This window comes from Oncorhynchus kisutch, linkage group LG10 (assembly GCF_002021735.2).
Source record: "Oncorhynchus kisutch isolate 150728-3 linkage group LG10, Okis_V2, whole genome shotgun sequence".
Taxonomy (NCBI): domain Eukaryota; kingdom Metazoa; phylum Chordata; class Actinopteri; order Salmoniformes; family Salmonidae; genus Oncorhynchus; species Oncorhynchus kisutch.
Window position 1 is genome coordinate 52,512,601 of NC_034183.2, and position 17,593 is coordinate 52,530,193.

The 17,593-nt window shown below is 42.1% G+C and overlaps 1 protein-coding gene and 1 non-coding gene across 2 annotated transcripts; one reads left to right on the top strand and one right to left on the bottom strand.

Moving 5' to 3' along the window:
* Positions 1–793: 793 nt before the first annotated feature.
* On the top strand, positions 794–865 carry trnac-gca (transfer RNA cysteine (anticodon GCA)). The gene has a single exon. It is a non-coding gene; the product is annotated as a tRNA-Cys (tRNA).
* Positions 866–10,999: 10,134 nt separating this feature from the next.
* On the bottom strand, positions 11,000–16,045 carry LOC109898386 (ADP-ribosylation factor-like protein 5B). Its single transcript, XM_020493347.2, has 6 exons — positions 15,573–16,045; positions 14,728–14,788; positions 14,471–14,618; positions 13,903–13,986; positions 12,031–12,182; positions 11,000–11,888 (listed from the first exon to the last, which is right to left on the bottom strand). The coding sequence occupies exons 1-6, from the start codon at positions 15,616–15,618 to the stop codon at positions 11,840–11,842; spliced, it is 540 nt and encodes a 179-aa protein (XP_020348936.1). The 5' UTR covers positions 15,619–16,045; the 3' UTR covers positions 11,000–11,839.
* Between the last annotated feature and the right edge of the window lie 1,548 nt (positions 16,046–17,593).

Genomic DNA, 17,593 nt, shown 5'->3' on the forward strand with positions numbered 1-17,593 from the left:
GCTCTCTTCCTGGGACCCAGTCTCTCTCTCTCTCCCTGGGACCCAGTCTCTCTCTCTCTCTCCCTGGGACCCAGTCTCTCTCTTTCCCTGGGACCCAGTCTCTCTCTCTCTCTCTCCATGGGACCCAGTCTCTCTCTCTCTCCCTGGGACCCAGTCTCTCTCTCTCTCTCCATGGGACCCAGTCTCTCTCTCTCTCCCTTGGACCCAGTCTCTCTCTCTCTACATGTTTCTGTTTATATCTTTCATGCGTCTGTACATCTGATCCCCCTGTGCTCTGCAGCCAGCTGGGTAAATATTGGCTCTGTGTTCTGGATGCGGTGCGTGTGTTACTGAAAGTAATCCGATTATGTTACAAAATGTAGGTAATCCAAAAGTTACGTTACTGATTAACAATTTTGGACAGGTAACTAGTAAAAAAAAAAAAATTGAAGGAATCCTACCCAACCCTGCACACACACACACACACACACACACACAGCGGTCTAAGGCACTGCATCTCAGTGCTAGAGGCATCACTACAGACCCTGGTTCGATTCCAGGCTGTATCACAGCCGGCCGTGTTTGGGAGTCCAATAGGGCGGCACACAATTGACCCAGCGTTGTCCGGGTTAGGCTGTCATTGTAAATAAGAATTTGTTCTTAACTGACTTGCCTGGTTCAATAGAGGTTAAATAAAAATAAAACATACACTTTATAATTACAAGAGGTGGAGCAATGTTCTAGTAGCACTAACCTATAAAACACCTAGTCAGAACATTTACTAGAAGACCTCTGGTGCCTAGGCTCTATATCAGGGGGTATAGCTCAGTGGTAGAGCATTTGACTGCAGATCAAGAGGTCCCCGGTTCAAATCCGGGTGCCCCCTCATTTTCTTTGTAACGTTAAGAACAGATCTAATAATTGTTATCAATGGTGAATCCTCGAAGGTGACTAACTGGGTAGGCAAGGCCGAGATAAACAAGGGCCGACACGAGTTAAACGCACATAAATGGAGCTTAATTCCCTTTCAGTAGTTCTCCCTCTACGTATATTCTGAGTTGGAGAATAGCATGCTATTCACCGGCTATTTGTTTTGGGTGGAGATCAAATTAATGGTGTGGTGAAAATCTGTCTACAAATGTCTGGATTCTGACCTTGACTTAATTCCCTAAAAATGTCACCATCTTTGCGCAGAAGGAAACCATGAATAAGGTCTAAAGAACCTAGCGGTTCCATGTTGAAAAAGCATCTGCTTTATTTTTTCTGATAGACATACATAACACCATTCATCATGCACTGCAATTTACAACTTGATAAGAGCCGTTGATAACAGCTAGGTAAATGAGTAATCCGTTTGAAGAAGGGAATTGTAAATATAAATAGATATAGATATATTTTTGGCTTATTATCGCGAGAGACAAATGTTGAGCCAGTCACATGGCTGCAAACCGAAGCATATCAACTTTCCCACAGTAAAGTTTATAAAATTTTAATTGTACAGCATTTTATTGTAACTTGCAGGGATGGGTACTCTCGAATGTCTTAATTATAGGCTAACCCTGTTTCCTATTTATATCATGTTAAATATTAGCCACCATCAGTATTGACCGTGAGTAGGCCTAATAACAACAATTTACTGTTAGTTCTCTTCAGTTGGTATAGCCTACATTATCATTCTATTTAATTACATTGTTTCGTTTACCCTCATCTTCTTCCTCTGTAATGCCGTCACGGCCATGTGGTTGTTGCTGAGGATCATTAGTAACAGCTGATAATATATATATTTTTAAATGACATACAAGCTAATTCAATCGTTCTGGAGCTGAGCGCCGGCCAAGCCACAACAGTTTGAACCGGACGCATGGCGCAATACTTGGCCGTGTCATCACACAATTCCACGGTTAGTGCAGGCAATAGACGAGGGTATATTGTACACTATTCTCACTATTATAATTCTACGTACAATCATTTTCCAACATTACCATCGGTTTAAGAACTAAATGTGCCAATTTTCTGAAGGAATCAAACCACCTTGTTCTTTCCTTCGTGTGTAAAGGCTCTCCAAACCAGTTTTTTATGATTCATAAATACTTTTCTAACCCCTAAATAAGATCAAATCTAATCATGCTTCGTAAACAACAGGTGTAGACTAACAGTGAAATGCTTACTTAAGGGCACCTTCAAAACAATGCAGGATACGATCAACAAAAACTCATTATAATACATCAAAAATTGAACTTGGAATAAATACACAATGAGCAATGATAGCTTGGCTATGTACATGGGGTACCAGTACCGAGTTGATGTGCAAGGGTTCGAGGAAATTGAGTTCGATATGTACATATACTGTAGAGGTAAAGTGACTCGGCAACAGAAAAGATAAGACAGTAGCAGCAGCAGCCTATGTGACGAGTGTGGAAGTGTGTGTATGACGACAGTGTGTTTGTGTGAGTGAGTGAGTGTATGTGTTGAAGTGTGTGTGTAGAGTTCCGTGTGTGTGCATAAAGTCAAAAAGAGTGCAAAAATGCTCAATGCAGATAGTCCGGTTAGCTATTTGGTTAACTATTTATCAGTCTTATGGCTTGGGGGTAGATGTTGTTCAGGAGCCTTTTGGTCCTAGACTTAGCGCTCCGGTACAGCTTGCCGTGCGACAGCAGAGAGAACTGTCTATGACTTGGGTGGCTGGTGTCTTTGACCATTTTTAGGGCCTTGCTATAAAGGTCCTGGATGGCAGTGAGTCCAGCCCCAGTGATGTACCCTCTGTAGCTCCTTGCAGTCCGATGCTGAGCAATTGCCATACCAAGAGGTGATGCAGCCAGTCAAGATGCTCTCAATGGCACAATTGTGAAACCTTTTGAGTATCTGCGGGCCCACGCCAAATCTTTTCAGCCTCCTGAGGGAGAAGAGAAATTGTTGTGCCCTCTTCACGACTGTGTTGGTGTGTTTGGACCATGATAGGTCATTAGCGATGTGGACACAGAGGAACTTGAAGCTCTCAAACTGCTCCACTACAGCCCTGTAGATGTGAATGGGGGCGTGTCCAGCCCTCCATTTCCTGTAGTCCATGATAAGCACATTTTTCTTGCCCACATTGAGGTAGTGGTTGTTGTCCTGGCACCACACTGCCAGGTCTCTGACCTCCTCCCTATAGGCTGTCTCATTGTTGTCGGTGATCAGGCCTACCACCGTTGTGTCATCAGCAAACTTGATGATGGTGTTGTAGTCATGCGCCACCACGCAGTCGTGGGTGAACAGGGAGTACAGGAGGGTACCAAGCACACACCCCTGAGGGGCCCCCGTGTTGAGGGTCAGCGTGGCAAATATGTTGTTGCCTACCCTCACCACCTGGGGGGTGGCCCTTCAGGAACTTCAGGATCCAGTTGCAGAGGGAGGTGTTCAGTCCCAGGGACCTAACATGCTGACCAGACCGCATGCGCCATCACTCGCATGTTGATTTTATCCCCTCCACATCAGATGCGATCAGGACATGCAGGTTGAAATATAAAAACAAACTCTGAACCAACTATATTCATTTGGGGACAGGTTGAAAAACATTAAACATTTATGGCAATTTAGCTAGCTAGCTTTTGCTTGCTAATTTGTTCTGGGATATAAACATTACGTTGTTATTTTACCTGAAATGCATAAGGTCCTCTACTCTGACAATTAATCCACAGATAAAAGTGTAAATGTTTGTTTGCAAGTAATCTCTCCTCCTTTAGGCTTCATGTTGATGATCAACATGTTAGTATGGCCAGCATGTTAGCATAGTGATGATCAACATGTTAGTATGGTCAGCATGTTAGCATAGTGATGATCAACATGTTAGTATGGTCAGCATGTTAGCATAGTGATGAGCTTTGTGGGCACTACGGCGTTGAACGCTGAGCTGTATGTGTTCCTTTTGTCCAGATGGGAAAGGGCAGTGTGGAGTGCAATAGAGATTGCGTCATCTGTGGATCTGTTTGGGCGGTATGTGAATTGGAGTGCGTTCAGGGTTTCTGGGATGATGAGGTTGATGTGAGCCATGGCCAGCCTTTCAAAGCATTTCATGGCTACAGATGTGAGTGCTACAGGCAGCAGTCATTTAGACAAGTTACCTTGATGTTCTTGGGCACAGGGACTATGGTGGTCTGCTTAAAACATGTAGGTATTACAGACTGGGTCAGGGAGAGGTTGAAAATGTCAGTGAAGACAGAGTAATTTTAAGTCTACCAATTGGTGCTGAAACGACAGATGAATATGCATATATTTAGATGTTTTTCTTTCATTGATCCCTAATATTCTGAACCCGTTCGCTGGATATATTGTATTGAGTCTGCCATCAAACTTCAAACTAAAAGGACCACTGTATTTTGGGTTTAAGATAAATGTACTGGAAACCCTGTTTAAATGAAAACTCAACGAGAAAATCTGTTGGCTAGGAAGTTAGAGAGTTTCAGCGTTTCAACTACATTTATTCAGCGTGCGCAGGGGAACCACGCCTGCAAAAACCCTTAAGCACCTTCATAAGGTAAGTCTGAATATCAACTACTGAGAAGTGCAGTAGGAAAGGCTTACATAAGAAGCATAATCTTAGGTCAGTTAGGATCACCACTTTATTTTAAGAATGTGAAATGTCAGAATAAGAGTAGAGAGAATGATTTCTTTCATCACATGCCCAGTGGGTCAGAAGTTTATATACACTCAATTAGTATTTGGTAGCATTGCCTTTAAATTGTTTAACTTGGGTCAAACTTTTCAGATAGCCTTCCACAAGCTTCCCACAATAGGATGGGTGAATTTTGGCCCATTCCTCCTGACAGAGCTGGTGTAACTGAGTCACGTTTGTAGACCTCCTTGCTCGCACACGCTTTTTTCAGTTTTTCAAATGTTCTATAGGAGTGAAGTCAGGGCTTTGTGATGACCACTCTAATACCTTGACTTTGTTGTCCTTAAGCCATTTGCCACAACTTTGGAAGTATGCTTGGGGTCATTGTCCATTTGGAAGACCCATTTGCGACCAAGCTTTAACTTCCTGACTGATGTCTTGAGATGTTGCTTCAATATATCCACATATTTTTCCCTTCCTCATGACGCCATCTATTTTGTGAAGTGCACCAGTCCCTCCTGCAGCAAAGCACCCCCACAACATGATGCTGCCACCCCCGTGCTTCACAGTTGGGATTGTGTTATTTGGCTTGCAGGCCTCCCCCTTTTTCCTCCAAACATAACGATGGTCATTATGGCCAAACAGTTCTATGTTTGTTTAATCAGACCACATGACATTTCTCCAAAAGTACGATCTTCGTACTTCCCCATGTGCAGTTGCAAACCGTAGTCTGGTTTTTTATGGAGGTTTTGGAGCAGCGGCTTCTTCCTTGCTGAGCGGCTTTTCGGGTTATGTTGATATAGGACTCGTTTTACTGTGGATATAGATACCTGTTTCCTCCAGCATCTTCACATGGTCCTTTGCTGTTGTTCTGGGATTGATTTGCACTTTTCGCGCCAAAATACGTTCATCTCTAGCTGACAGAACACGTCTCCTTCCTGAGTGGTATGACAGCTGCGTGGTCCCATGGTGTTTATACTTGCATACTATTGTTTGTACAGATGAAGGTGGTACCTTCAGGCGTTTGGAAATTGCTCCCAAGGATGAACCAGACTGAACCAGCCCAGACCAGGTCTTGGCTGATTCCTTTTGATTTTCCCATGATGTCAAGCAAAGAGGCACTGAGTTTGAAGGTAGGCCTTGAAATACATCCACAGGTACACCTCCAATTGACTCAAATGATGTCAATTAGCCTATCAGAAGCTTCTAAAGCCATGACATCATTTTATGAAATTTTCCAAGCTGTTTAAAAGCACAGTCAACTTAGTGTAAGTAAACTTCTGACCCACTGGAATTGTGACACTGAATTATAAGTGAAATAATCTGTCTGTAAACAATTCTTGGAAAAATTACTTGTGTCATGCACAAAGTAGATGTCATAACCGACTTGCCAAAACTATAGTTTGTAAACAAGAAATGTGTGGAGTGGTTGAAAAACGAGTTTTAATGACTCCAACCTAAGTGTATGTAAACTTCCGACTACAACTGTATGTACAGGTGTAGTGTAGAGTACTGGTTGGCAGCCGGCTAGGGACAGTGTCTAAGGTTCAGGGCAGGGTACTGGGCGGAGGCCGGCTAGGGACAGTGTCTAAGGTTTAGGGCAGGGTACTGGGCGGAGGCCGGCTCGTGATAACTGTTTAACAGTCTGATAGCCTGGAGATAGAAGCTGTTTATCAGTCTCTCGGTCCCAGCTTTGATGCACCTGTACTGTCATTGCCTTTTAGATGGTACTGGGGTGAACAGGCCGTGGTTCGGGTGGCTGAGATCCTTGATAATCTTCTTGGCCTTCCTGTGACACTGGGTGCGTGGGTACGAAGACCCGCAAGCAACTGCGGCCCCACGTGATGAGTTCCGATTTTTTTGTTGCCCCCTCCCCCATCAAAGTTGCCCATCCCTGCCATAGACAAACATCACCCTGGACAGGTTAATCGCCCTCGTCTCATTTACCCCTTATATATACAACAATAAGCGTTCGAGATTTGTTTTTAAAATGTTGTTACGTTACAATAACATTTTATTTGAAGCAATCCCTAATATATACAAGACAATCACAATATGATACACGATAGGCACCAAAAGTCAGCCCATAAACTAACCCGGGGCATTTTCTTCTCACCCACATAGTACCTTGATTCAAGTATTTTACTCATCTTTGTTTCCTTATGACAATGTATAAGTAGTACCACAACCTGTCCAGTAGATGGGGCAATTTATTTCTTACCCACATACTGTAGACATGCTACTATTTAGCCATTTTTTGTGAGAAAAAATATGGTTATTAATTTCAAGTTCTTTGGAAGACTAATCCAAATAATGACAGAAACCCAACTATTCCAAAAATGTTTCTTTCCCCATACTGCTCTTAAATCCGAAAGGAACAATTTTGGTTTCACTCCATCTCAGTGGAGGTACTTTTTCGTACCTAATTGTCATTCTTGAGTAAAAGTAAAGATACCTTCATAGAAATTTACTCAAGTAAAAGTGAAAGTCACCCAGTAAAACACTACTTGATTAAAAGTCTAAAACTATTTGGTTGTAAATATACTTAAGTATCAAAAGTAAAAGTATAATAATTTCTAATTTCTTATATTAAGAAAACCAGATGGCGCCATTGTTTTTATTTGTATTTTTACAGAAAGCCAGGGGTACACTTCAACACTTAGACATCATTACAAATTAGGCATATGTGTGTGAATTGGACAATTTTCCTGTCCTGCTAAGCATTCAACATGCAACCAGTACTTTTGGGTGTCAGGGAAAATGTATGGAGTAAAAAGTACATCATTTTCTTTAGGAACGTAGTGAAGTAAAAGTGAAAGTTGTCAAAAATAGAAATAGTAAAGTAAAGTACAGATATCCCCAAAACGACTTAAGTAGTACTTTAAAGTATTTTTTACTTAAGCACTTTACACCACTGCTCCTTCTAGTGGAATAGTTGTGGTTATCCCTGACCAAGTTAAAGTAGTTACATAAGTATTCGGGGAACACACGGTGGACAATCTTAAGTACAAGACACAATTTAAAAGACAATAGCAATAGTAATATTAGCTGGCAGTCAAAAACATGTTACCTGATCATAACTGTTACAGTAAAATGGTTAGGTTTATTACTGTCAGATATTGTTGGCGTCATACTATTAGGCATATATTTATTATACATGGTATAACCCATAGGATTATCTTTCACTTAGAACTAACTAGCTGTTAAAATGATACCCGTTCTTTCACATCCCTTGTTGAGGAAGTGTTTGAGACATACCTGATGGAAGGTCATTCATTGTATTGCAGGCCTTTTGTATTTAAGTCAGAGTCGTTCTCTAGTCATTCACACGTTTTTATCACCACCAGATTTACTTTTGAAATTCTGAGGCACGCAATGTCCTTGTCGTGATGCAAATAAACCTCAATGTCATTTCAAGTAGCTGGGGTGTAAAATGGCCTGCAGAGCTGGTTTTTTTTTCATTGTCTTCCCAACAGGCCTTTTCGCACGTTGTTTGGTTTCCGCGGTCACGATTTTAACAACACTCGGCACCCTTAATTGTCTCATCAAGGCGTACCCTATACACACCATAAACTGCTCATCGAAATGAACTTAAACTGGTCGAAATATGTCATGTGAGTGGTTGTTGTCGTTTTATGGCAAATGCACGAATGAAATGCACAACAGGACTAGAGTTTTACTATCTGAGGTTTACAACGGTGACCAAACCCATATTTTTTATCTAATGTGTTTAGGGTGCACGCATGTTCATAAAAAAAAATATATATATCACTGGGCATGCATGAGAACCGACTGATGTTGTTACTGACAAAAATATACAAAGACACACTGACGTTCTTTCCCCCCCTTGATAGCCTATATAAAATACTGTGTACTGAAAAGACACACTAACATTCATTTCCCCATTGATAGCCTATATAAAATACTGTGTGCTGAACAGTACTGACAGCACCCAGGAGACACGTGTATTTGGCTCCTCCCATTGGAGGAAGCGAATGCACAGTATGCACTCTCCTAACAGACGAACACATCGTGAAAAACGTCGATAAACCGTTAAATACATCAATATTTTTTTGCCGAAAAAAAGATACCTATATATCTATAAATTATAGTTATATAGTTATTATTAACATAATTGACAATATCCTTCGGATAATTGGTTTTTATTTTCGTAATGAAGTGCAACGGGGGTATAGCTCAGTGGTAGAGCATTTGACTGCAGATCAAGAGGTCCCCGGTTCAAATCCGGATGCCCCCTATTTTGAAGCCGCGAATGCGCGAGCTAGTAAAGTGTAGTTGTTAGAAACAAGTCGGTATATAATATCACCCTTGGATTGTTAACCTTTGTTTTGGCAATTCTAAACTGGGTGGGTAGTTTGAGCCCTGATTGGATGACAGTCGTGGTATTTCCGTGTATGTGGTGTATGGCCAAAATACCACACCCTTATTGCTTAATGATAAACTGGGTGGTTTGAGCCCTGAATGCTGATTGGCTGACATATGTGGTATATTTAAGCAACAAGGCATGAGGGAGTCTGGTATATGGCCAATATACCACGGCTAAGGGCTGATCTTAGGCGCGACGTATACCACAAACCCCTGAGGTGCCTTATTGCTATTTTAAACTGGTTACCAGCGTAATTAGAGCAGTAAAAATAAATGTTTTGTCATACCCGTGGTATACGGTCTGATATACCATGGCTGTCAGCCAATCAGCATTCAGGGCTCAAACCACCCAGTTTATAATTAAGCAATAAGGCCCAAGGGGTGTGGTATATGGCTAATATACCACGGCTAAAGGCTGTTCTTACGCAACAGTGTCTGGACACAGCCCTTAGCTGTGGTATATTGGCCATATACCACAAACCCCTAAGGTGTCTTATTGCTATTATAAACTGCTTACAAACGTAATCAGAGCAGCAAAAATACATGTTTTGTCATACCTGTAGTATACGGTCTGATATACCACGGCTGTCAGCCAATCAGCATTCAGGGCTCGAACCACCCAGTTTATATCACACTATATACAACTGGTATGACAAAACATTTATTTTCACTGTTCTAATTACGAGGGTAAAGAGTTTATAATAGCAATAAGGCACCTCGGCATCCCTACAAAATGTACATAGAAATGTGAGTTATAGACCTGTCATTTTTATTGAAAGTAAGTATAAGAAGCCATACATCTGCACTATTTCTATGCTTCCTGTTCTTAAATTTAGTTTTTTAGGCTTTTAAGTTCGGTTTTGTACAGAAGCTTCAAACAGCTGAAAATACAACATATTTGGTTATAAAAAATATTTCACAATGGGTTGGATGGTACAGTGATTCTCTATACTCATTGCTTGTTTTAGCAAAGAAAAATGTTTAGCTCCATAATTATAAAGTATGCATTAAGGTGTATGTAATAGCATAAACAAATGTAGACATTAATAAATGCATTTCTATAGCTTCCAAAATATTTTTTACAAAGGTGGGGGAGTGCAAAGATGGAGAGGTTGCTTCAAAACAGAGCCCCCTGTCAGTCATCTAGTGCAGTGGTTCCTAACCAGGGGTACTAAGCCTATCCAAAGGGGTACTTGAGAATATTATTTTCATTAGCTGTAATAAAATATCCCAGAAATTTGCCATATACACAAAAAGCTTATTCCCTCACAAATTTGTTTTCATCCCTGTTAGTGAGCATTCCTCCTTTGCCAAGATAATCCATCCACCTAGACAGGTGTGGCATATCAAGAAGCTGATTAAACAGCATGATCATTACACAGGTGCACCTTGTGCTGAGGACAGTAAAAATCCACTCTAAAATGTGCAGTTTTGTCACAGGACACAATGCCACAGATGTCTCAAGTTGAGGGAGTGTCCAATTGACACGCAGGAATGTCCAACAGACCTGTTGCCAGATAATTTAATGTTCATTACTCTACCATAAGCCGCCTCCAACATCATTTTAGAGAATTTGGCAGTACACCCAACCAGCCTAACAACTGCAGACCACGCCAATCCAGGACCTCTACATCCGTCTTCTTCACCTGTGGGATCGTCTGAGAAGGGGGGGGGGGGGGGGGGGGGTACTGAGGAGTATTTATTTAAAAAGCCCTTTTGTGGGGAAAAACAAATTCTTATTGACTGGGCCTGGCTCCCAAGTGGGTGGACCTATGCCCTCCCATGGCTGCATCTCTGCGTCATGTGAAATCCATAGATTAGGCCCTAATTTATTTATTTCAATTGACCGATTTCCTTCTATGAAGTGTAACTCAGTAAAAACTTGAAATTTGAAATTGCTGCATGTTGCATTTATATATTTGTTCATGTTAAAAAAATAATTGGTTCAGACATTCCCAAATTATTCCATCTGTAATTCCCCTACCACAAAGAAGGCGGCCCAGTCACCAGTTTATCAATAATAACAACATGGCGGCCCAGTCACCAGTTTATCAATAATAACATTTATTTGTACAAAAAATATTTTATACACCGTAAAATACTGTATATGTATAAAAAAAAGACACATAATTAACCTGTTTTAAATCAGACAATACTTGTTTGTCATCTTGCTTTTTTAACAGAAATCATGATGCTATTTTTCACTGTCAAGCAACCACCTTTTTCCTTCTTTGATATAAATACTTTCAAGTAATTTGTGCATTGATAGCTTAGAAGGCTGAGCACCAGTCTGATCCCCATTCGGTCTGGCCTCTTAACATGTGTACTGTGGCTTTCTTCAAGTCAGAGGTACAAAACTGTATGTTAAAGAAATCCAATGCAACCTCTCATTCCATCTCTGTGGAGTTCATGAGGAAAGGAGGCTTAAATACTGTGATAGGTCCCTATTCAGCTTATGTGGGACATACTGTGTCACCCTCATGGAATCAGGTCTGACAGGTAGGATTCTTATGTAAACATGGTGGGCATCTAGAACAGAGTCTCACACACTATAACACACGCACCCATGCTAACGCTAATGCACAATGGCATACCCTGGCATGCCTAGTTGAGGTTCTGCCAGGTTCCTCCAGGCCTCCTCTATCACGATGCAGATCTGGACCCTGGTCAGCCCTTGCAGACACAGTAAGGCCTGGGTAAGGCATGCGGGTGACAGGGCAGGTCTGGGGCCAGCCCTGGGGCTCAGAGGGGCAGCGTCACAACAGATAGTGGAGGTCCTGATCTGGGCACTGTGGCTTCAGCTGCAATGTCTATGAGGTTGTGTTTGTTGGGTCAAAGGATAGCTGTCCTGGTTCCAATTGGGATGAGCCCACGGAAGGAGTTCTAACTGGCCAGGACACGAGACCTCATCCAGTCCAGACTGGCAGGTAGTCTGGAGGAGAGGAGAAAGAGATGGAAATGGTTTTGAAAATTAAACTGTGTTTGAGTGACTTAAGGTTATTTATGATGGGAATGTTATAACACACACACACAGAGGAGGCCTAGGTGTGTCTGTAGTTATGCAGTGTACTCACCCTTCCCCTGTGAGGGCACAGCAGGCCTGTACATGCCAGGAGTGGGCTGTGATGGAGCTGAGGGTGAGGCACTGGGAGATCTCTGCCACTGTCATAGAGTCCTTCATGTCCTGCTTGTTGGCCAGAACTAGAATCGCAGCATTCTGTAGGTCCTAAACACCAGTCAGAAGACAGGACAGGAGAGATGGGCAGGGTTAGATTCTGTAGGTACAACACACACCAGTCAGAATGGACAGGAAAGAAGAGAGAGAGGCACAGTTCTCTCTTGTTTTTATATTCAACATATTTACACATCGGAGCATTTCCTGTGGTAATCTACAGAATGCCACCGCGGTGACGTCTCAGATAATAGAAAAGAGCAGCGACTGCGGAACAGAAACTGAGCAGCTCAGCAGTCAATGCACTGAGTCACACAGGGGAAATGTTGAAACAACCCATCATGGTTTTGCGATCAGTTTGTTTGCTCTGTAGTGGTGATTACGAGTCATCTTGAAAGCATGAACACAGCTCACGGAGTCAACATGTTAAAGCTACAATGTGTCACTTTTTGGGCAACCTGATCAAATTCACATAGAAACGTGAGTTACAGATGTGCCATTCTCATTGAAAGCAAGTCTAAGAAGCAAATTTATACACCAGCGTCAAAAGGCTGAAAATACAATATTTTTTGTTATCAAAAATAGATTTCACAGCGGTTCGGATGGTACAACAATTTTCTACACTATACACTGCTTGTTGAATCACATCACTGAAATTATGTGAACTATTGGAATTTCAGCAAACAGGAAATGGTGGAGTGATTTATGCATATTGCACCTTTATAAAACGCTCTACAACAAAGCTTTCTTAGTGCCCAACAAGTTTTTCTGCCATTAACCTTGTTCTGAACACCTCCAAAACAAAGGTAATGTGGTCAGGTAAGAAGAATGCGCCTCTCCCCAAATGTGTGATTACTATCTCTGAGGGTTTATAGAGCTTGAGGTAGTCACCTCATACAAGTACTTGGGAGTATGGCTAGACGGTACACTGTCCTTCTCTCAGCACATAGCAAAGCTGCAGGCTGAGGTTAAATCTAGACTTGGTTTCCTTTATCGTAATCGCTCCTCTTTCACCACAGCTGCCAAACTAACACTGATTCAGAGGAGACATAATTTATAGAGCGACTAGATGTTCTTTACCATGGAAAAGAGACTCAGATTTGGCCATCAGATTTGCCACCAATGCTCTTTATAGGACACATCACTGCGCTCTCTACTCCTCTGTAAACTGGTCATCTCTGAATGCTTATTTATAAAACCATCTTAGGCCTCACTCCCTACTATCTGAGATATCTACTGCATCCATCATCCTCCACATAAAACACCCGTTCTGCCAGTCACATTCTGTTAAAGGTCACCCAAAACACACACATCCCTGGGTCGCTCTTCTTTTCAGTTCGCTGCAGCTAACGACTGGAACGAGCTGCAATAAACACTCAAACCGGACCGTTTTATCTCAATCTCTTCATTCAAAGACTCAATCATGGACACTCTTACTGACAGTTGTGGCTGCTTCGTGTGATTTCTTGTTGTCTCTACCTTCTTGCCCCTTGTGCTGTTGTCTGTGCCCAATAATGTTTGTACCATGTTTTGTGCTGCTACCATGTTGTGTTGCTACCATGCTGTGTCGTTGTCTTAGGTCTCTCTTTATGTAGTGATACATCTCTCTTGTTGTGATGTGTGTTTTGTCCTTTACTATTAATATTTGCAAATATATATATATATATATTTTTTAATCTTGCATTTGAAACTGGTCTTCAGAAAAAAAATATTTAAACAGTAAGGTTGAGCTGACCCCCCCCCCCCCCCCCCCCAAAAAACAGGTGGTTGTTACCTCATGTTCAAGCATGCGGTGAAGTTCATCTTTGTTCAGAGTTAGGCGCTCACGGTCTGTGCTGTCCACAACCAGAATAACAATCTAAAGAGAGACAAAACAACTGAATACCCAGGCCAAAGGGGACCAACTTACTCACTTATCTGTACCCCAGGCTCCGAGTGCTCTCATCTCATCAACGTTCAACATGGCTTCAGTAACAGTCTAGTGTGTTAGAGGAATACTCAGGACAGCAGACTGATATGGTTAGTTCTGTAACAGATGATGTAATAGTGTTCCCATGCCTTATCAATGACAACAACAATCAGCTGCCGGTTAAAGTGCAATAACTCAATGTTGGCCTGATCGTTGGACTGCTGAAAAACATCTCGTCTCCAGATGTAGCTATTCAGACAGTCTCGGAGGGAAAAGGGGAAGTTAAAGCTAAAAGTGTTTAGGCATTAGCACCTTCATCAGGGTTCTATTTCTACTCCAGCTGTAACTGGCCAGAAACCCAACACACACACCACACGTGTACACACTTTCCTTCCATAGACTTTCTGCGGCACACACACCAACAGATCCGTACCTCTGTGTTGCAGTAGTAGGAGTTCCAGCTGGCTCTCAGGCTTTCCTGGCCTCCGACGTCCCACACCAGGAAGCGGGTCTTGCGTACAGAGATCTCCTCTACGTTACTGCCAATGGTGGGGGAGGTGTGGACCGCCTCTTTGGTAAGGCTGAGGGGAACAGAGTGATTGTTATGACCAAGTGGTGATACATATCATTTGCATACATGTTTGACTTTTGTGATCATGAATTATACACATCTATTTTGAGATCACTCACAATTGGTAGAGGATAGTGGTCTTCCCAGCATTGTCCAGGCCCACTATGATCACTTTGTGCTCTGTGAGAGAAGGAATGAGGAAAGTCATTTACACACTTCTACACAACCGACACACAGATTGCCACTCACAGATCTGTGACCCTAAAGCTAATCAATCGTCACCATGACAACACATCAGACTGATGGACTCTTTTTGAAGGGTCTAGCTATGGATTCAAATACCAGATATGAAAAATATGGGCAGACATTATTATCCAAAGGGGTCAAAACCTCGCTGTGTTTGTTTGCAGTGTTACTATTAGGTAAAACAAGGACCATTTGACCCTGATAGTCAACCCCAGCGACCTCTACCCAGCCGTCATCTCATCAACGAGGTAAACAGTACTGATAGACAAAATGTTATTGGTTGCATAATATTACTGCAATTCACTACCGCTACATAGAAAACAAGAGAATTACACGGGACACGTGTGCAGAACGTTGACACAGTGAACAGAACATGCAGTACGGACTAGTTCATGTCCCACAGAAATTAACCGGTTATTGGAAGGTGCCCCGGTGTAGTTATGAATTTAGCTGGCTCGGCTAATTGAAGCACACCGACTTAGGCTACGTCGAAATTGTCCATTTTTTGAAACCGTCACGTTATTGAAAATCACGTCTAACAGCTTTTCTTGCGTTTTCTCATCATTTACACCCAGGCCATTTACAACACCGTGCTACAAAGCAGCTAACGTTAGTAAACCAAGCAATCAGAAATGATCAGGCACTGAGTGGAGATTACTTAAGAGCAACAATAACAGCAGTAAGTTAGCTAAATGTATCCAGGCAGACAAATGATTACCTCTGTCTCCGAAGACAGTCATCAGCTTGGTAAAAAGTAGTCCCATATCCACCGGTGATGAGAATGAAGGCAACTCAAAGAAGTATGAAAATATTTCCAACAAGAGCAAATCAGAAAAGCCGTTAACGTTAGCTGGCTAGCTAACACAATAGGCACCCCACAATTCGAGCTAACGTTAGCTAGCTAAATTACTGTACTGATAACTAACCCTGTGCTGTGCTTCGTTACTTTTAAGCCCAGCTACCTGGAAAACATTAGGTAGCACAGTCTAGAAAATTATTTTTTTAACGTTCATCGACACAAACAAAACTAGATATGTGCCCATGTGTTTTCTATCGATACCAAATTGATTCTGAGATCAAAATAGGCAATGCATTCTTTTACTTCGCTAGCTAGATTTTCGGGGGGTGACTAGAGCGAGTCACGGAAAAAGGCGGGGCAAAGGAATGCCTCAGCTAAAAGAGGGCGTGGCCACGCAGCTGTAGCAAAACATGACGCAAATATGACGAATGAGGACAACGCAAAACGTATGGACACGGAAGTGCTCTATAGTTCCTCAAGCGTCATTCCAACAGGGGAATTCTACATGTTTATTAATAGTGACCAAAAGTGAAACAATGACGGTGACATCTACCTGGAATGTCCTTTCTATTCCTGTGATCGAGATTGTGTTTATCATAATCTTCAGGCATAATTAAACTCACCCATGAGCACACACTGGGTTAATCAACGTTGTTTCCACGTCATTTCAATGAAATTACATTAAACCAACTTGGAATAGACGTTGAATTGATGTCTGTGCCCAGTGGGCAGGGTCACTAGCTGAGCCCCTTCAATAACATGAATATCCATCAAATGTTTTAAAAACGGCACTCTGCACTAATATCTTAGTCGCCCCGTAAAATATTGTGTACTTTGATCAAGCCTCATTTCAGGGGGATTTACAGGTGATATTTATTGATAGCATCAACAAGTAAAGCCATGACTGTGACATTCCCCTGGAATTCCCTTTCTATTCCTGTGAATTAGAATGTGTTTGAATAAACTTCAGGGCTTGACTTTCCCAAGTTAAAATGTTCTCTCAACACTGGTCAATAGCACAATAGAAAAATCTATATACAGTGTGTGCAAATGGAGTAAGGAGTAAGGCAAAAAAAAATAGGTCACAGTAGCGAAGTAATTAAAATTTAGCAAATTAACACTGGAGTGATAAATGTGCAGATGATGATGTGCAAGTAGAAATACTGGTGTGCAAAAGAGCAAAAAAGTAAATTAAAACAATATGGGGATGAGGTAGGTAGTTGGATGGGCTATTTACAGATGGGCTATGTACAGCTGCAGCGATCGGTAAGCTGCTCAGATAGCTGATGCTTAAAGTTAGTGACGAGGATATGTCTCCAACTTCAGCGATTTTTGCAATTTGTTCCAGTCATTGGCAGCAGAGAACTGGAAAGAAAGGCGGCCAAAGGAGGAGTTGGCTTTGGGGATGACCAGTGAGATATACCTGCTGGAGCACACGCTACGGGTGGGTGTTGTTATGGTGACCAGTGAGCTGAGATAAGGCGGAACTTTACCTAGCAAAGACTTATAGATGACCTGGAGCCAGCGACGAATATGTAGTGAGGGCCAGAAAAACGAGAGCATACAGGTCGCAGTGGTGGGTGGTATATGGGGCTTTGGTGACAAAACAGATGGCACTGTGATAGACTGCATCCAGTTTGCTGAGTAGAGTGTTGGAGGCTATTTTGTAAATGACATGCCAAAGTCGAAGATCAGTAGGATAGTCAGTTTTACGAGGGTATGTTTGGCAGCATGAGTGAAGGAGGCTTTGTTGCGAAATAGGAAGCCGATTCTAGATTTAATTTTGGATTGGAGATGCTTAATATGAGTCTGGAAGGAGAGTTTACAGCCAGACACCTAGGTATGTGTAGTTGTCTAAGTCAGAACCGTCCAGAGTAGTGATGCTAGTCGGGCGGGCGGGTGCGGGCAGCGATCGTTTGAAGAGCATGCATTTAGTTTTA